Here is an 18,620-nt window from a genome sequence, read left to right on the forward strand (position 1 = left end):
TAAAAATATTTTATATCTGTGATGTAAGTTTCATCGATATGACAATCTGCTAATATCTTCTAAACTTCTTATTCTTACTTAAGAAAATAAGCATTACAAAATTAAAAAAAAAATAAAAATATATAAACAGAGTATGTTTATATAGGACAGAATATAAAGTTTCTTATAAATGTAATTGCAAAATAATATTTTAATTGCCAATAAATTTTAGCATCAATAGAAAACTTAATTATTTTGTTATGATTATTAAAGATTTTGATTAATTATCTTTATACACATATAAAAATATTATATTATACTATTCTAAAATGATATTATTTTTTGCACTTAAATCTTCAAGAAGTTTCTTTAGAGTCACTTTTACACCGATTGCTTTACATGTACATGCTTTACATGCCATTCGTAATTGGTCTCTATATATAAAAATTCAATTTACTGAATTATTTTATGAAGCATGATATATCTACAGAATTGTAAAAGAAAATTCTAAAATATAAAGCAATTATATTTCTGTAAATACAAATAAATTTTTAGAGACAAATAAATATTATCTTGTAAAAAAAGGCAGAAGCACAATCTTAATTGAACAAGGAAAATTTTTAACGCAAACCAATAATGTATTTTATTATGGATTGAACATTAACTTAGCATAACATTTGACATTTTTGATATTTTGTTGCATCATATAAATTATTGGTTTTTTATTCAAGTTAAATATCAATAAATTTACACAGACATTTTTGAACTTGTATATTATAATAGTTCTATTACAAATTAAATATTATATATAGAAAGGAACAACAATACTTGATGTTCATAGAATGTTCATTTTTCTACAATTAACTATTGATAATATTTGTTTACATTATTCTTTTTTGTCCTTAGGAGTAGGAGGATACCAATTAAGGTAAATTAATCCTGATGTTTTAGCCTATGAAAAAAGAATATCATATATATATATATATATATATATATATATATATATATATATATATATATGTGTATATATGTATATATATTACTTTTTATATTCCATGCATTATAAACAATTAAGTGTAAAAAATTCTACTTACCACAATGAAAGTAACTACCGTAATGGCAAGACAAGCAGCTAACTGTATATTATAAGATGCCTGCTTTTTATCATTAGCTTTTTGCCACGATCCCTGTGGAACTGGTAGATCATCCATTGATGGTGGTTTATAATTTGTAGGTCCATAAATTGAATAGGAACGATTACCTATAAGTAAGAAATAAATCACTTATCATAAATTATAAAACATTCTTATGCTTTTTATAATATAATTAATGAATTTTATTAGTGGACTTATTAAATGTTCATACTTTCTAGATTACTTATAAACATATAAAATATACTACTACAATTAAATATAGTAGGAATTATAATTATATCAATTTTTTATATGTATATTAATATTAATTACATTTTTTCGTTTATTATGAAATATATTGAATCAACTCTCTTTTAATCTCAAAAATAAAAATATAATTAACATATGCATATATATATATATATATATATATATATATATATATATATATATATATACCCATATATAACATTATTTAACCTCTGATTAAATTAACTATTATTATTGGAATATAGCGATATGTAATTTACATTTTGAAAAATGTGTAATAAAAATTATATACATACAGAAATAAATTAACGTTTTATAAATGCAATATTATTATGTAAGAATTTATATTATAGAATTATTTAGTTTTGAAGTATATTAATATTTATTTTCTTACTCATTCGAGGAACATTTTGTATAACAGATCGCACTATGTGTTTAAACATCTTTTATAAAATTAAATCTTTTATAATTTTTTTAAGGAGAAAGCTTTCGTATCTACTCGAATGTATCAAGAGGAAGAGAACACTAAACTTTAGACAAGAAACTATTGAATGCAATTCTTCCATCGAGAGGAAAATTTGTCTTAATGGTAAGTGACTGTTTTACCGATTGAATTTGAAATTTAATAATTTGAATTTAGCACGAAAACAGTAGTCGTTTGATATAAGTAATGAAACAAAAGAATTTCGTAGTGTAGTTATACGATTTATATACAATCGTTATTTAAATATTATTTTTATTGACCTTAATAACAAAAGTATTTTAATATGAATTTAAATATTGTATATGAATCCTCGAATATAAATGACGTAAAAACTAGATGTTTAAATGAAAAAAATGTAACAACACAAATATTCACGAATTCTACATTTAAGCCTATTTTTCTCGAAAAAGTAAATTTTGGAAATGTACCTTTGGGAAACACGTAAATATCTTGCTTATAACAAAACTATAAAAATTATAAAAACTGATATTAAATACTCCTGATTTTTTTATAGTGTACATCATCTTATATTAATACATTCTGCCCCAAATAAAAAAGTTTCTTTTGTAGTTTTACCATTTACAAAAAATCCTTGTATTGATATTTATCCATTAGAAGGTAAGAGTTTATATTATTATTTTTAGTATTTTTCTTATTTTGTATTATATTTAGGAAATGTAAAACCAGATTGTAAACCTGCAGAAATTATGATAATTTATAGACCTTTAAGTTATATTACTTTGAATTTTGAATTACAAATATATATACCTGAACTATCCAAAACACATGTAGTAACATTTTATGCACATACTAAACCAAGATTGAAAAGGTACGCAATATTACTGTCATTTTAAAATGTTAAATATATTAAGTATTATTATTATATCTAAATATTATTTCTTTATTTAGAAATCTACATGAAAATACATATAGACATAAAAAATGTATAGAAACTAAGATAAATAAACTAACTAAGAAAAAACCTATTCTATTAAAGAAAATATATCCTACATTAGAAAATAAACAAAGAATAGATACGATATATAAAGGATATAAACAGTATGAAAAAAGATCTTTAAAATGGTCGTACAAAATTCATATGATGCAAGTAGTAAATCATATATATGATAAATACTATGAAAACTTTTGTAATGAACATGAATTGAGAGGTAATACTATTTATTACATTATGACTAATTAATCCAAGAATTAAAATAAATGTTTTTTCTATCAGATAGGTCCCTTAAATATTTATTTAGTAGAAATGATTGAACATAAATTAAAATTACAAGGTTTATTTTTATATAAATCAGAAGTCTATCGTAAAGAAAATAATCGAGCAATGATTCATCATAAACCAAAAATTGGTTTTAATGCCAAATTTCTTTCTATTGAAGAACTACAAATAATTATGATGGAACGCAAATTTAATTGGAATTATTACAAATGTTCAACAATTACAACACAGTTTAAAGAGTTAATTAATAGAGATAAATCTATAAAAATAAAACAAAGAATACTTAGAATTGCTTTAAAAGTATGTTTTATCATATTGCTTTATTCTTGATAAATACATGAACTATTTTTTCTGTTTTATTTCAGTATCCTGAAACTACAATTCCATTAGATACCAATAAAAAATGGTCTTTATATTATTGTAAAATAAACATTTTTATTGAAGCTGCCCGCAAGATCATTTTAAAAAATCGATTAATCAAAATTCTTAAAAAGTTAAATAATTTAACATTTTCTCAAACAGAAATATTGGAAATAAATAATGAAAGGAGTAAATAATTAACAAATGAAAATATAAATACTCAAGAAAATTGAGAAAATTAAAGTTAAATTCTGGAATAAAATTTTATTAATAATATTATATCCTTATTAATTTTATTAGAAAAAATTTAATTAACTATGTCTTTCCTTAATATTATTACACAATATAATTTATAGGCAATATTTAATGGCAAATATTTAATTCAATACATTTTTGTCTTATGGAAAATTTGCAAATGATTAGAAAATATCTGTACAGTTATTAAATATTAAAAACAAATTTAAATGTATTATAAGAATATTGAAGTTTATATGCATTGATTAAAATAGAAAGAATTATGTAATATAAAATATTATTATTATAAACATATACTATTTATAAGATCTAATTACATTCACTTTTAGGAATAAAAAGAAAAAATATATAATTGATTAAAATTTATGTTATTGGACTAATATAATTCAATATCAATTAATAATGAAGATAAAGCAGGTATTCAATTAAATGAACTTACTAACTTATGGTATAAAATGTAAAACGTTACAAGCCCATTAATTCACATACACACATACACACATACATATATAGTGCCAAATATTTGTACCATGAAAAATTTTTAAATTGAATAACTTCCCACAAGGAATTATTATAATCCTATATAAAATTACAAATATATTTCATATATTCATGACATTTTGTAAATATAAAGCAATTTATATAAAGCATTTACAATTATAGAATTAAAGCATAAATTAATAAGATATTCAGTATTAAAAATACTGAATTCGTAACTTTCATTTATCTATTCTTTGTCTTTTGTATGAAGACGCATGTGTTTCTTTAAATTATCCAATCTGTTACAGCGACGATCGCAAAAATCACACTGATAAGGCATTGAATTACTATGAACAACAACGTGACCATTTAAATGGCTTATTTGCTTAAAACGTTTACCACAAATTGTACAAGCATATGGACGTTCATTCATATGTGCTGATGCTATATGTGTTTGCAAATTAGTTTTTCTAACAAATGTTGCTTTACAAATGTCGCATTCAAAAGGTCTAATATTTGCGTGAATAGCTAAATGAGATTTGAGAACATTTTTGTGTTTGAAATTTTTTTCGCAAAGATGACATTGGAAAGGACGTTCATCATTATGTACTTTTTTGTGAACAGACAAATGTGCAAGCTGTTTAAACATTTTTGCACAAATTTCACATTGATACGTTCGACCATCTTCATGAGCAGCACTGACGTGCCGACGTAGCGTATCTGCTAACGTGTATCGTTTGCCACATATTTTGCAAGAAAATGGCCTTTCGTTTGTATGTGTCATAAGATGTCCATTAAGATTTCTTTTCTCAAGAAATCTCGCTCCACACACGTCACATTGATATGGTTTTTCACCATTATGAATATACATATGTTTTTTTAGTGAATTTGATAAGCTAAATCTCTTTGAACATATAGTGCATTCAAATTTTCGCTCTCCAGTATGAACTAACATATGAGATTTTACATGACCAGCTTGCTTAAATCGCTTACCACATATTTTACATCCAAATTGACGCTCGTGTGTATGAGTAAATATATGACGTTCTAACACACTCTTTGTTGTAAAAACCTTTTTACAGTTATCACACTCGAAAAGACGATAAATTTCTTTTGACTTTAGTATTGATTCACCTTGATGTGATTGAGAATGAGTTTTAAGTAAATCCAGAGATTCAAATTTAACACAACATATTGCACATTGAAAAGATCTATAATCTTTATGTGTCAATGAATGTTGACTAAGATGACCTAATTGTTTAAAACTTTTATTACATATTTTACAAACATAAGGTCTTTCATTTGTATGAGAACGCATGTGTCTTTTTAATACACTAGGAAAACTGAATTTTTGTTTACAATATGAACATTCTAATGTTGGATTTCCATTCAATCTTGATATTCTATTTTCTTCTTTCTTCCTAGAAAATTGTCTTCCATTGATAGAATTTGGTTCTTTTATAGATCTAACACATTTATTCGTATGGTTCAGTACTATGTTACTACTTTGATGAGATTTCATAATTGATTTATGTATCTTTGGAATTTCCTCTGTTTCCATACTTCTTTGTTTACTAACATTTATATCAGTATACTTACTACAGTTATTATCATTTTTTATGCAATCTGTATGACTTTTATTTTGTTGATAATTCTCATGAAACTGTTGCATATGTTTTTCATATAATTTCAAGATTTGGAATGTTTTATTACACAATGTGCAATCAAATTGTCGTTTCTTAATATGAGTTTTTATGTGATTTTTCAAATGTCCCAGTTTCATATATTGTTTATGACAAATTTTACATGTTAAATTTTGGTTATTTAGACAAAGATTACGTTCTTCAATATTTGGTTCTGCATATGTTGAATCTTCCATTTGTAAATTATCCAAAAATGTTTCACTTTTAACACTAACAAATTTAAAGTTATTTGAATTTTTATGAAATTGAAAAGAATCATCATGATTGTTTTTATGATTGTTATATGACACATCATCATATTCAATATGGCACTGAAATAATAAAAAATATGCAATAAATTAATTACTACTATATGAATTATAATATTACTTTAATAATACATATACATACATTATCATTTTTATCTGTATCAGTTGTATTTATTGAAATTATATTTCCAGAAATATGAGTCAAATTATCAAATGTAATAGTATTATTTTGTTTTTTATTTAATGTAACATTTATCCATTCTTCTTCTGTCCACATATCGTTTGTTGTATTTTTAGCGATGATTAATTTTTGAAACTCTTGATGAACATTTTGTCCAAATAATACATCACATGGTATTTTACCATTTTGACAACGATATGTTGAATTTTGAAAGATTTGTATAAATTTCAAGCCTTCATACCATGTTTTTCCAGGATTTTTGTTTAACCAACATTTTAATAAATTTTTAAAATCTCTGCTATCTTCTTCGCATTTGCACACATTTCCATGTAATATAATAAAATCTTTCCATAAAATACGTAATTCTCTGACAATTTGTTCAGCAAAATTTCGTCCATTTCCACTTTGTAGAACTTGAGGAGCCCCAATAATTGCTAATATATCTAGTAACTTATTTGCTACTTCTTTTGCTGTGTTACTGTGTAGAGCATGTAAGACTACAAATTTCGATGGTAAGTCTTCATAAACCAAAAAGTACTTATAAAAATATGTTTGTTCTAACGGCATTTCTATAACATCAATTTGACCTCTACGGCACAATGTTTCATGTATACTGTCAATCTCCGATTGTATATGTGCATTTTCATGATGATTAATAATAATCTTAGTTGACGTGGAGTTTAAAGGTTGTGATTTATGATTCTGTAAAATATATTATGATCACTGTTGAAAGGTACTATAATAGGATTATTAATATATATATAGATATAATTTATATAGTACTTACTGTTGTTATATTTGAAGAAGTTTCTTCATAATTTATTTTTTCTTCTTTATTCGTAGAATTTTCAGAATGTTTCATATTCTTTAAGGCTTGAAAGTTACGCTTTTTCTCTTGTAAATCTGCTTCTTTTTTTACAGATACAACGTTATGATTATTCTTGTTGACAGTAAAAAATTGATGCAATGAACTTTTTATATATTTGTTCCCTGAAGTCCAATCTGTATCCACAGAAAGCTTTTTACTCATTTCTATTATTTGACTCTCTTATATTCATCTGACTCAAATAATTTTTTTTGTCTTGAGTTAGTTTGAAAACACCTAACCACATAATTATATTTTTTTTTTATATTTTTTTATGACATGGTTGTGTTAAGAAATATTTTTCTACGATCATTCTCATTACAATGATATTGATAGTTTTTAATGAAACGTATGATTATTGCAGGGTAATTACTGATGATTTGTGTATAACGTACCTATAAAGTGAAATTAAATAAGACTTGTTGTAGAACAAAATAAATCATTTGTTTACAAACATGTCACTTGATAAAATTAATTCTGAATTTTGTATTCCTTTGTATTAGATTTTCTCGCCTTTCACATTTTAGCATTTTTCTTCTGCAATACTTCATCTTTTCATATATAAATTAAGTCGTCATTCAAATCAAATTAATAATTCAAAGAAAATTTTTAATCGATTTTATAATTCTAACCTATAAAATGTTATACGATATCAACTTACAATCAAAAAATTGTGTTGTTTCTTTTCACATTACATACATATCGATTAATAATAATCCACTTAATTACAAATTAATTCTTTTTATAAGTCTAATCCTTTTAAGAATAAAATAAAATGAATACTCATTTTATAATTCAGTTCTACAGCAGCGCGTATAAAAGCTTAATCTCTCGTTTGTTCTCTTTAAAACTTGATGTTAAGTATATGTATTTAGAAGAGAAAAAGCTATTGGTTATTGAATGAAAATAAATCATTTGATCATTGTAGAAATTATTTACATGATCGTTTAGATACACAATTGATACGTTTCCATTTAGTTTGTTTATTATTCTATGGTTGAACTATATGCATATTTATAATGTGATATCGCTTCCTATCTTTTTTTTGATAGGAACTGACACAATAGATTTTTCTTTTATTTTTTATTTTATTTGAACGTAAGTTATAGATATTCATAAAAAAATGAATTTAATTTGTTTCAATTGTAAAAATATAAACATACATAAATAGATGTAGTATGATATTCGTTTTTCTGCATAAAAATCGCATGTCATCAGAATTTAAAAGTAATCGGTAAAGTACTTTGGTCTGTTTGTCATGCGCAAATCTAATCTCTCATAAGCTCCACAGTCGTTAAATGTATTCCCAAGAGTTGACTGGGCAATGCAACGCTGTCAGAACTGTCACATTGTAATTTTTGTATAAACGAAAGAAAAAAAAAAATATATATATATATATATATATATAATTTTCACGGATTCAATATGGGAATTAACAAGCGACTAAGGTTCGGAACATTTTTGGCAGTACTGGCTGTTTTAGCCGGTTTATATTACAGAAATTCTGAGGATATATTACAAAAACGTCTGTCAGCTTTGTTACATGGCTTAGAAAGGATAGAAAATAAACATTCTATTACAAACAAACCTAAAATCGCTGTAGGTTATGGTATATGTACAGATACATATGTTGATGCAAAGCATTTATTACATTATTCAGATAAAATTGGCTTGCCAGAACATTTTGATGAAATCAATACAGAAGAAGAACTTTTAAAGAGTTTTGCTTATTATTTTCGCCATGGTGCTGCTGCTGAGTAAGTAATCTTGATTTTTTTCTTTAATAGAAATCTTTATAATAATGGATAATTCTTTCAGGCGATACATGCCTAATCGGACATTATTCGATCAATTAGTTAACAAAGCTCGTGCATTTCCTTCATCCTATTCAACAATTGGAGGAAATGCAGCAATAATGGCACTACGATTTGCCAGAGAAGGCTGTGATGTGATATTAGCTGCGAAATTAACAAAATCATTGCACCAAATGATTCCACAAGTTATTAGTGTTGTTGGTGGTGAAGTAAAACGCGATGATGTTCATTTAGTTTTAGAATACAAAAGTGGAGATATTTGGGGACCTTATTCTAGTACTAGAGCAAATAGGTAAGTATAATATATAATGTTGATAGAATATATGATCATACATAATTATATTTACATTTCTATAATATCTATTAGGTATATTATTCACAATGATGAAAATAATCCAGTTATTAGTTCTTTTAATGCCTTTGATAAAATTCTATCAGCTACAAACCTTGATTTACTTGTAGTCAGTGGTTTGCAAATGATGGATAATTATCCATTTAGAGAAGGTAATGTGACTATATAGCACTGTGTAAGTTGTAACAATTTTTGCATTTATATAATTTTATACATTTATAAATTGTATGTAACTCTTTATCTTTTTGTGTAAAGGAGAACGTGAAAGAATTCTTGGGAACATAAATAAACAAATGGTTAATAGACCATTACATACAAAAATACATTTTGAAATGGCCTCATTTGTTGATGACAACTTACTTTCTGAACTTTGTAACTTAGTTATTCCTTTTGCTGATAGTCTAGGAATGAACGAGCAAGAAATAGCTAATTTATATAATTCTATGTATTATGGCAACATTTCATTAGTTGCTAATTCAACTCCAAGAGTTGCAACAGTTTTAGATCAAATGAGAACATTGTTTAAACTCATACGTTTAAGAGGAAGGTCTATTTCTAATTCACGCTTACTTACTCGTATGCATGTACATACTTTAGCATACCAAGCAATATTTACTGTGAAAGATACTGTTTGGAAAAACACAATGGCTGCAGCAGCTAAAGCATCTTTAACAGCTCACAGACATGTTTGTGCAACAAGCAATGTAAGTAATATTAGAAGTTCATTTAAATGAAATCCTTTTCCAATCATATCTTCAATACTTATATTTTTTTTTTATTCAGATTGATATTCGAAAAGCATCATTGGTTATGGATGAAAGCTTTTCAACGTCTAATACTCATGGTATGAGAATACCTTTGGATGTTGATAAACCAGTTTCTTGTTGGGAAGAGACTTTACTTATAGAAAAAGAAAACATTCCTATTGAAGTATGTGTGGCTCCCGTGTTAATTTGTACACAAGCAGCTCAAACTGCCGGCGGTGGCGATAATATTTCAAGTGCAGGTCTTGTTCTTCAAATTTAAATTTTATAATTCAATGCAACAATATGTATATTGATGTGCATTGTTTCATAACATTTATAATTTGATTTTATAACATGGAATGTTTTTTCCTATATCAAAGTATTTACTACTGTATTTAATATGCTTTACTTTAGAAGCATTCCAATGAAAATCAGCATTCCAAATATATTGTCATAAGCATTGTTCGATAGAAATTTCGTATAAATAAGCATACGTACATCAAGAATTTTTTTTACGATAAATGAACTATATTCATTGTAATAAGCGGAATTTAAATATTCATATAAGAAAAAAGTAAGCAAAAAAGATTTGTATATAAAATTTTGTTATGAAATGATAAGATAAATGCCATTGCACATAATTTTATTAAGTAGAGTTTGCTTTAATATGAAAAAAAAACCCAAATAAACTACGCCATTACTTAGATATGCTACAATGTCAATGTTAATGGTTCTTGAATAAACTAAATAGTGAAAATATATATTTTTATATGATCCTTATATAATAAAGATATACGTGTCCTATAAAACTTCTAATTTGTAATAATACTTTTATTAGTTATTAAATTGGACACAGTAAAAGATGTTGATATACATATTGAATAATTATACTAGGATCTTTTAATAAGGTAAAATATAACGTACAACTTATTTTGGTGAAAACTCTATTTGTGTTCAAAGGAATGACATTATAATCAATAACAATGAATGACATTGATTAAAATTCTTCCATGAAATAGTTGTGTACCGAATTATCAGAATAATCACTCCGGTTCTGATTTTGTTATACATTTTCTTCCTTAGTACTGAACAACATAATGCAACTCTTAAAGCAAAAGAATATCTGAATAGTGTCTAATAACGAGACAATGAATCAAAGTGATTTACCTACGAATGGCTTTTACTTAATCTTGCCTTATCATAAAAAATCTTTGTATTTTAATGCGAAGATTAAATTATCTATGAACAATGTTATAGAATCGTGTCTCCTTCATCAATACCTAACATCTTTAGGTCATCAGGACCAGGTTGCGTATCAGCTTCCACTTCCGCTTGAGTTATCTCGGGCGGTGGTTGATCCATGTATTCTGGTCCATACCCAACGCAGCCTAACATACTGTACATAGATGAATACATAACGTTACTTTCTTGCTGACTTTGCTGTTTACTTTCTGTTTCTTCTTTAGGAAAAATAATATTCAAAGCTTCTTGTAAGTCGTCAGGTAAAGGAATGCTTGGATCTGGTCGTTTCTCGGTAGGTTCTGGTATATCCGATATATCATGAGTTACCGTTTCCACAGAAGGTAACGTAGGAGGTGGAGGATTTTGATGATTTGTAATAAAGGTTGGAGGATTTTGAATTTGGGGTGGAGGATTTGTAACGAAAGGCGGATGTGGTTGCATAGGAGGCCGCAAAACTTGATGAGGTGGAAAACGTGGTGCTGTTTGCATAAACGGCGGTGGAGTAGACATAAATGGAGGTGGCATAGGTCTACTTGGAGTAAATGTTGGCCTATTTTGTATATGTTGTTGTTGGGGCTGCTGCTGTTGCTGCTGCTGCTGTTGTTGCTGTTGTTGTTGCTGTGGTTGTGGCTGTGCCTGTGACGTTGGTTGTTGTTGCGATTGTGGTTGTTGCTGTTGTTGTTGTTGATTTGAAGGAAATGATGGTGGTGGCCGATTTAAAGGTGGAGGAGGATGAGAAGGTACTGTCACTTTTGTTGTATTTTGTGTTTGTTTTTGTTGCTCTATTATTGGTTGCTCAATGACAGTTTCTTCAGATTGATCTTCGATCTCCATATCGACAACTTGTTGCGTCGGTTTCGATTCATTTAAAACAGGTGGAGGTGGGGCAACTAATATCTTCATTGGTGGAGTCTTATTCGCTTGATTTGCATTATTGTTTAAATTAACCGGTGTTGCCAATTTTGTTATATGTACTACTCCCGGTGGATTTATTATTTCATTGGGAACTTTGGGAGTATCTTCAAATTTGCTTTGTTGATAAGGCAATGGAGCAATATCTTTTTCAGGTAACTTCGGTTCTTCGGTTTTCTTTTTAAATAGCGGTAATCTACCAATAAAAGGTAATTTACCTTTTGCCACCTGTGCTGACTTTTTAGATTGAACACCACCTTTTTTTGATTTAGAAGCCGATTCATTTGTTTTTTTCTCAAATTTCGATTCGTCATTTGATGAATTATCATCTCTTCTATCTTTATCATATTTTTCATAATTTCTTTTTGGACTATCGCGCCAACTTCTTTCTCGTCTCGGTGATTCATTTACATCTCGCTTTCGTCTATCCTCATAATAATCTCTCTCCCTGTCTCTTTCGCGATCTCTTTCCCTATCCCTATCTCGATCTCTTCCTCGTCTTCTGTCATACCTACTATATCGATCATATTTATCTTCTCTTCTATCATATTTACGATCGCGATCATCTTTATACCTATCTCTCTCGCGTTCTCTTTCTTCTTCTTTTTCAGTGCTTTTGCTTTCTGATGGTTTAAGAGTCATATTCACCTGTTGTTTTGTCCAAAAGCCCATGTGTGGTTTAGGCATCTCTTCTGGTTTAGGTAATTCAATTGGTTTGGTCGGTAGAGGTTGTACTTTGTCTTCATCTTTTTTAATCCAAAATGGTTTCGGTGGTTCTTTTGGACCCCATGCTTCCAAACTTTCAGATTTTTTAGAAAAGCTACCTTGCTCTTGTTCTTCTTCTTCTTCCATTATCATTTTTTCTTGACTTTGTGTTCTATTACTTATAGATTTCATTTCTTCTTCTTGCTTAGCTTTTAATTTATCTCTGATTGAATTTAAAAGTTGCCGATCGTCTGCTTCTACAGGTTGCTGTTCTGGAGTAGTTGCTTGATGAACTTGTACATTTTTTGACCAATGACCTTTTAATTTGATTCTATGGTAATCGATTTCTTCGTTGAGAATTGCTTGAGTAGAAGCTTTCATTTTATTTCTCATAGCAACACGTATACTCTTGGACATATCTTGATCGGAATCAGATTCTGAATTCTCTGATTCGCTAGACGTATCGCTAGCACTACTCCTATTTCTACGTTTCTTGGACTTTTTCGACTTTTTCTTATTTTTCTTAGATTTTTTGGACTTTGGTGGTGGATCATCATCTTTTTGTTTTTGTAATTCCATTTGTATTTGTTTATGTTTTTCTTCTGAAAAAGCTTTCTCACGGTCAGCCATCCAGTCCGTTTCCCAATGTGGATTTTGTTCAACAAATCGCTGAGAAAAATATAAAAATTTCTTTTTTTTCGAAACAACCAAGCACGTTTAATTTACTTACAGAAAAATTCTCAGAATGTCTTTTAGATTTCAGATGCAAACTCGCGCAATGAAGATCTCCAATCCAAGAATTACAGAGCTTACAGTACCATGCAGTTGCTGCACTGAAGAACTGTAGTCCTATAATCAAATAATATTTTAATTAGCATTACTTAAACTTTAAAATATGTAAACAATTGTAAGTTCATAAAGAATGACCTTATGTTCTGCCACGACACATTCATGTCACTGAAAACAAAAATAATATATTAAATGCTGATCAACAAATACTTGAATACATTAAATATTCTTCATCAAGTCCCACGATGTTTGCTGGAAATAAAAGAGGAATAAAAAAAACCTTTATTGCTTTTTTCGTATTATCATACAAGTAGTACAAACAGTATTAATACATATAATTTACATAATTGTAGTTGTAAAAAGTGGAATATACTGTAATTGTTTAACTAATATTATTTTTACTTGCATCAACATAATTCTAATGTTTTTTCTCATATAATAAACATTTACAGTATATTTTACAAATATTTTCATATAATACATCACGTTTACATATTTATATATTTTACTTGTTCACATATTTTTGTAGTTTTTTATTAATTAGTACGAATAAATTTAAACATGATATCATGTAAAATATATATCTTCACTAACACCATCACTGTGTATGTACGTTAACATTATTTGCAGATATCACATCTTGATACCAGACACAAGCCTATACATGGTGATTTTAAATAAGTGCTTATATATGAGAGAAAGAAAGAGAGAGAGAGAGAGAGAGAGAGAGAGAGAGAGAGAGAGAGAGAGAGGGAGGGAGAGAGAGAGAGAGAGAGAGAGAGAGAGAGAGAGAGAGAGAGAGAGAGAGAGAGAGGGTGAGAAAGGTAAACAGTTTCATTAAGACAAACCAAAATTTCAAAATTCTTTGAAGTTGCGCCTCTCAAAGTAGTCTAAAATCCAGTGCATCTGTATAGAGCATATAACATTGCTAATAAATTTTTTATTAGTAATCCAAACAGAATGTAAAGTATATATACTCAAATAATAATTGAATTAGAAGAAGGCTCTACCCGCCGAATCTTATTACCTCTAAAAACTGTTTGGACAAAATTAACACTTTATTTTGTTAAATTTATTGTATTTAATATCAGAAGAAAATTTATAAGCAATGTATATATGCATAGAGCTCTTCAATACATACCGGACAACACAATGTCTGTGCACAAGCTACGGAATTGTATTCTATTAGTAATTACCCACTGAAATTAACCATACCTTTGATTGGTGTTCTTTTCGTTGGTAGTCCTGGATAAAAGGGCACTTCTTTTTCTGTTCCTTCTCCATTCTGCTCATGCCATGGCATATCAACTATCTTGCGTTCCTGTAGCATGAAACATGATTTCAATAATAATTCTTAATATTCACTGTAAAAAGTTTGGTACTTTTTGGTAGGTATTGATTTGATGCATCAATCAGACTATGTACCAAGTACCTGCATATATAGCTCATTAGTGTAATAAAGCATCCATTTATAAATATTTTTTGACTTATAAAGACATACTCCTAACCGAATCCATTTGTTCTCTTGTAATTCAAATCAATAATTGCATATATTTCTGGTTCCTGTTTTAGTAACTGATAAATATTATTTGTCAAAGTGAATTTTACACAGAATTTTCTAAGTCTACTTGTAAACGATGAATTAACAACAGCAATGAAAGGAAAAATAAAATATTGTCACTTACTAAGCAAACTTCTTTGTGCTCATTGCTATGAAGATGATTCAAATATTCCTTTGCCGTTTTAGGGAATATATCGCAAACTTTGCACCAATGCATTTCTGGATCATAATGTATGAAATTGTACATGGGTTTAGAATCTTCAGGAGATCTCCTTTCTCTACCTTCTCTATCAGCTTTACATTCTTTATCGGAATCCGTTACTGATGATCTATCAGGTGAATCAGACTTTCCTGTAGGGAAGTCTTCTTTTGGACTTTTTGAACGTTTATTCAATTCTAATTTAAACTTGCTTTTTAAATCATCTACTGTGGCTTTATCACCAATGATTCCAGTGAGCATATCAATTACATTATGTATTGATTTCATTTTATTTTGTATTTCAATCTGAAAATAGAAAACCATGTACAATTAATATTTATTTATCATATTTTAAAATTATTTTAACAATTAGGATAAGTAAATATTACTTTTCAAATTGAGTAAACATATTAATAATGTATAATTTAGAATATATATTTTATATCTCACCTGAAGTTTTTGATTTTCTTTTATTATACGATTGTTTTCTCTGCCACCTTCTTTACCAATCTCATCACATTGTTGTCGTAAAATCTCCAGCTCACGTTGTAACGTTGCCGATTTCTTGACATATTCTTCACGTTGCTTAGCTAGCGTTGCTTTTTGTTGTTTCACTTCAGCTGCGATGGCTGTCGTGTGATTAATTTTAAAGTACAGATATATTATAAAATATATTTGTAATAGCAGTTTTCTTTAAATTAAACTAGTTGATTAATATATCATAAATATATGAAGGATTACTTAAAGTATTTGTTTGTAATATAATCCATTATAAAAAGAGAATAATGTTAAAATCAATTCTGTATTATTAACTTCTTGTTTTAAATATATTTCAAACTTTTTGCATTTATTAGTATATTATTATTTTATATCATACCTTCTTTTTTTACATCCTCAGGTCTTGCTAAAGATGTTACTAAACTAGAAGATCCACTATCCACAGCTCGTGATGATTCTTGCTGCGTTGTCAATGTAGGAGGTGGTGGTGGTTGTTGGTTGTTATATGGTACCTGATTTCCTTGCCAATTCGGTGGAGGATAATCCTAACAGAATTAATATGTTCATTCAATTTCAAATACATGAATGGTGCTTCTTTTAACCCTTACCTTTACTTGTCCACATTCAAATCAGAACTTTGGATAATACATGGAAGATTCTTGAAGATGAATCATCAGGTCAATTATAGTCGTTTCCGATGTTGTTACCAATAAAATAAATAACGCGAATGTTATACTTACTGATGGAGCTGCAGAGCTTGCAGTATAAAAGAAGAAAAACGGTGTATCATTTTTCGACACACTATCATTTCCAAATCGCGTAATAATATAATGATTCGCGTATATAAAAAAGTATCATTAGTTATACATGAGCTTTAGAAAACCCATATACATCTTAAACATCTTGATATAGAACTTATTTATATCAGAGTGTTAAGATAATTAATATAATATTTTACTACAAAATCGAACATAAAATCACACAATCATCCAACATTGCAATCATAAGTTATACATCTATTTTCTAATGCAATTATGCGTACTAAATTAAAAAGATATTATTCTTTTCTAATTAACTTACACTGCGATAACTAGTTGGTTGCTGATAGCTGTAATCATAGCCTTGCCCATAATTATAGTTGTAATTATTGTATCCTTGGTTATATGCAGGTAAAGGTGGTGGTGGTTGACTTGTATTCGGAGGTGGAGGTGCCTGTAATAATAATATATTCATGATTTTTTTTTAATAAATATATTTTTAAGCTATCTATTAATATTATATATGTGACTACGTTGTGAGAAACTTAGATTTGTTAACAAATAATAGTATGATAAATATATTTTACCTGATATTGATTATGAACGGCAGGGACATAACCACTAGTACCAGCAGAATTAGCAGCTGCACTTTGGGATTGTGAAGATGTTGTTTGTTGTTTCCATTCTTGTTGTGAACGATTTGCTTCTTTCCTTCTTCGATCTCTGGAACTTGAACGTGATCTTCTATCTCTTGATCTAGATCGTCGATATCTGGATCGTCTGGGAGATGGAGATCTATCATATTTTCTTGATCGTCTTCTATGTGATGAATCATCTGAATCAGCACTGGGACTTCTAGGACCTTTACGTCTAGATTCTTGCTCCATCTTCAATTTTAGTTAATGCAGTCCTCCTTTTTAGAACATTTTACAAAAATAAGTCTTTACACCATAATTAAAAAACAAAAAACTTCTAATAAAATAACAAAAGAAATCTAATTATATGATATAAATCTATAACTAGAACAATTAGGAAAATACAATATGATCAATGCGTAAAAATATACTTTTAAAAAAATAAGAAATTTCATTTAATCATGAGATTATTAAAATTTTATTTTTTTTACTACAGATTAGGTCACATTTAGCTAACTTGCCATGAGGTATTCCATATTCTTGATTTATTAGATATAAAGTAGTCAATGAAGTTTAATATAATAATCGTGCGTATAGCTAAATGAATTATTAAAGTGTTACAAACAATTTTCAAAAATATCTCGTTATATTAAGTATCTATTGTACATTTTTTGTAGGAGTTAAAATACTTTTTAGATACTGCAATGCAGCCATTATCATTCCAACGTTTTTAATACATACCGTATGTTATTATAATTGCATTATATTGCTACTTAAAATTAATTTACCTGTAATGTATAAAATCGCAACTTATCTTCGACTTTTCGTTATTTCGTAATCATTTACTATCACGAAATTAAAATGTCAAAAATGCTCAGTCAGACAATACATCGCAACTTTCCAAGCGAATAGACGAAGCCAAAACGTAATGGCGACGTATACAGTATTGCCAACTATTAATATTATATCATCGTTACAAAATTTCAGTCTTCAATCTATTTTTTTTTGTAATATATTTCATTCAATTCGGATAATTATACATTTATAAACAATTAAATATACAAGTCAAAAGTACAACCAAATATTGTACTTTAATATATACACTTTTTTAAGCTTATTCGATAAAATTGGAATTTGCAACTATTTGAGAAATTTAAAATTCACTAAAATCCATTAACATTGTGACTATTCTCACTTTATACCACTGTAATCAA

The 18,620-nt window shown here is 27.7% G+C and overlaps 5 protein-coding genes across 14 annotated transcripts; 2 read left to right on the forward strand and 3 right to left on the reverse strand.

Moving 5' to 3' along the window:
* Window positions 1–735: 735 nt before the first annotated feature.
* Window positions 736–1,939, reverse strand: LOC124954436. Its single transcript, XM_047507395.1, has 3 exons — window positions 1,777–1,939; window positions 1,074–1,240; window positions 736–931 (listed from the first exon to the last, which is right to left on the reverse strand). The coding sequence occupies exons 1-3, from the start codon at window positions 1,823–1,825 to the stop codon at window positions 866–868; spliced, it is 282 nt and encodes a 93-aa protein (XP_047363351.1). The 5' UTR covers window positions 1,826–1,939; the 3' UTR covers window positions 736–865.
* Window positions 1,797–10,866, forward strand: LOC124954405 (ADP-dependent glucokinase). 3 transcript variants are annotated; one of them, XM_047507334.1, is made up of 6 exons: window positions 1,797–1,971; window positions 8,856–8,952; window positions 9,014–9,301; window positions 9,377–9,513; window positions 9,617–10,065; window positions 10,145–10,866. In XM_047507334.1, the coding sequence occupies exons 1-6, from the start codon at window positions 1,812–1,814 to the stop codon at window positions 10,385–10,387; spliced, it is 1,374 nt and encodes a 457-aa protein (XP_047363290.1). In that variant the 5' UTR covers window positions 1,797–1,811; the 3' UTR covers window positions 10,388–10,866. The 3 variants fall into 3 exon arrangements, with proteins under 3 accessions (XP_047363290.1, XP_047363299.1, XP_047363280.1); XM_047507343.1 differs by lacking the exon at window positions 1,797–1,971 and adding an exon at window positions 8,275–8,293; XM_047507324.1 differs by lacking the exon at window positions 1,797–1,971 and having other exon boundaries at window positions 8,330–8,952.
* Window positions 1,982–3,628, forward strand: LOC124954426. 3 transcript variants are annotated; one of them, XR_007102547.1, is made up of 6 exons: window positions 1,982–2,307; window positions 2,381–2,484; window positions 2,539–2,695; window positions 2,776–3,035; window positions 3,101–3,403; window positions 3,469–3,628. XR_007102547.1 is itself a non-coding variant. In XM_047507373.1 (5 exons), exons 1-5 carry the CDS (start codon window positions 2,150–2,152, stop codon window positions 3,136–3,138), a joined length of 717 nt encoding a protein of 238 aa, XP_047363329.1. In that variant the 5' UTR covers window positions 1,982–2,149; the 3' UTR covers window positions 3,139–3,628. The 3 variants fall into 3 exon arrangements, 2 of the variants coding, with proteins under 2 accessions (XP_047363329.1, XP_047363339.1); XM_047507373.1 differs by having other exon boundaries at window positions 3,101–3,628; XM_047507383.1 differs by lacking the exon at window positions 3,101–3,403.
* LOC124954373 (zinc finger protein 493-like) lies at window positions 3,810–8,292 on the reverse strand. 5 transcript variants are annotated; one of them, XM_047507225.1, is made up of 4 exons: window positions 7,895–8,292; window positions 7,118–7,827; window positions 6,292–7,032; window positions 3,810–6,212 (listed from the first exon to the last, which is right to left on the reverse strand). In XM_047507225.1, the coding sequence occupies exons 2-4, from the start codon at window positions 7,358–7,360 to the stop codon at window positions 4,446–4,448; spliced, it is 2,751 nt and encodes a 916-aa protein (XP_047363181.1). In that variant the 5' UTR covers window positions 7,361–7,827; window positions 7,895–8,292; the 3' UTR covers window positions 3,810–4,445. The 5 variants fall into 5 exon arrangements, with proteins under 5 accessions (XP_047363181.1, XP_047363217.1, XP_047363209.1 ...); XM_047507261.1 differs by having other exon boundaries at window positions 7,118–7,432; window positions 7,857–8,292; XM_047507253.1 differs by having other exon boundaries at window positions 7,118–7,590; window positions 7,857–8,292.
* LOC124954366 (zinc finger matrin-type protein CG9776-like) lies at window positions 10,722–18,351 on the reverse strand. 2 transcript variants are annotated; one of them, XM_047507201.1, is made up of 9 exons: window positions 18,195–18,351; window positions 17,359–17,684; window positions 17,094–17,225; window positions 16,393–16,558; window positions 15,966–16,144; window positions 15,441–15,821; window positions 14,971–15,076; window positions 13,697–13,815; window positions 10,722–13,635 (listed from the first exon to the last, which is right to left on the reverse strand). In XM_047507201.1, the coding sequence occupies exons 2-9, from the start codon at window positions 17,656–17,658 to the stop codon at window positions 11,359–11,361; spliced, it is 3,660 nt and encodes a 1,219-aa protein (XP_047363157.1). In that variant the 5' UTR covers window positions 17,659–17,684; window positions 18,195–18,351; the 3' UTR covers window positions 10,722–11,358. The 2 variants fall into 2 exon arrangements, with proteins under 2 accessions (XP_047363157.1, XP_047363167.1); XM_047507211.1 differs by having other exon boundaries at window positions 17,359–17,681; window positions 18,195–18,343.
* Window positions 18,352–18,620: the final 269 nt, after the last annotated feature.

The sequence above is a fragment of the Vespa velutina genome, chromosome 1 (genome assembly GCF_912470025.1).
Source record: "Vespa velutina chromosome 1, iVesVel2.1, whole genome shotgun sequence".
Classification (NCBI taxonomy): Eukaryota; Metazoa; Arthropoda; class Insecta; order Hymenoptera; family Vespidae; genus Vespa; species Vespa velutina.

Coding starts and splice junctions, on each gene's coding strand:
- LOC124954426 (XM_047507373.1), top strand. CDS start 2,150: ATGAATTTAAATATTGTATATGAATCCTCGAATATAAATGACGTAAAA. Junction 2,308..2,380: donor AATGTACCTTTGGGAAACAC/GTAAATATCTTG, acceptor ATTTTTTTATAG/TGTACATCATCTTATATTAA. Junction 2,696..2,775: donor ACTAAACCAAGATTGAAAAG/GTACGCAATATT, acceptor TTCTTTATTTAG/AAATCTACATGAAAATACAT.
- LOC124954436 (XM_047507395.1), bottom strand. CDS start 1,825: ATGTTTAAACACATAGTGCGATCTGTTATACAAAATGTTCCTCGAATG. Junction 1,241..1,776: donor ACAAAATGTTCCTCGAATGA/GTAAGAAAATAA, acceptor TCTTACTTATAG/GTAATCGTTCCTATTCAATT. Junction 932..1,073: donor CGGTAGTTACTTTCATTGTG/GTAAGTAGAATT, acceptor CTTTTTTCATAG/GCTAAAACATCAGGATTAAT.
- LOC124954366 (XM_047507201.1), bottom strand. CDS start 17,658: ATGGAGCAAGAATCTAGACGTAAAGGTCCTAGAAGTCCCAGTGCTGAT. Junction 16,145..16,392: donor TGAGGATGTAAAAAAAGAAG/GTATGATATAAA, acceptor ATCACACGACAG/CCATCGCAGCTGAAGTGAAA. Junction 15,077..15,440: donor AGCACAAAGAAGTTTGCTTA/GTAAGTGACAAT, acceptor TTCATGCTACAG/GAACGCAAGATAGTTGATAT.
- LOC124954373 (XM_047507225.1), bottom strand. CDS start 7,360: ATGAGTAAAAAGCTTTCTGTGGATACAGATTGGACTTCAGGGAACAAA. Junction 7,033..7,117: donor CTTCTTCAAATATAACAACA/GTAAGTACTATA, acceptor TATATTTTACAG/AATCATAAATCACAACCTTT. Junction 6,213..6,291: donor ATACAGATAAAAATGATAAT/GTATGTATATGT, acceptor TTATTATTTCAG/TGCCATATTGAATATGATGA.
- LOC124954405 (XM_047507324.1), top strand. CDS start 8,621: ATGGGAATTAACAAGCGACTAAGGTTCGGAACATTTTTGGCAGTACTG. Junction 9,302..9,376: donor TCTAGTACTAGAGCAAATAG/GTAAGTATAATA, acceptor AATATCTATTAG/GTATATTATTCACAATGATG. Junction 9,514..9,616: donor TAATTATCCATTTAGAGAAG/GTAATGTGACTA, acceptor TTTTGTGTAAAG/GAGAACGTGAAAGAATTCTT.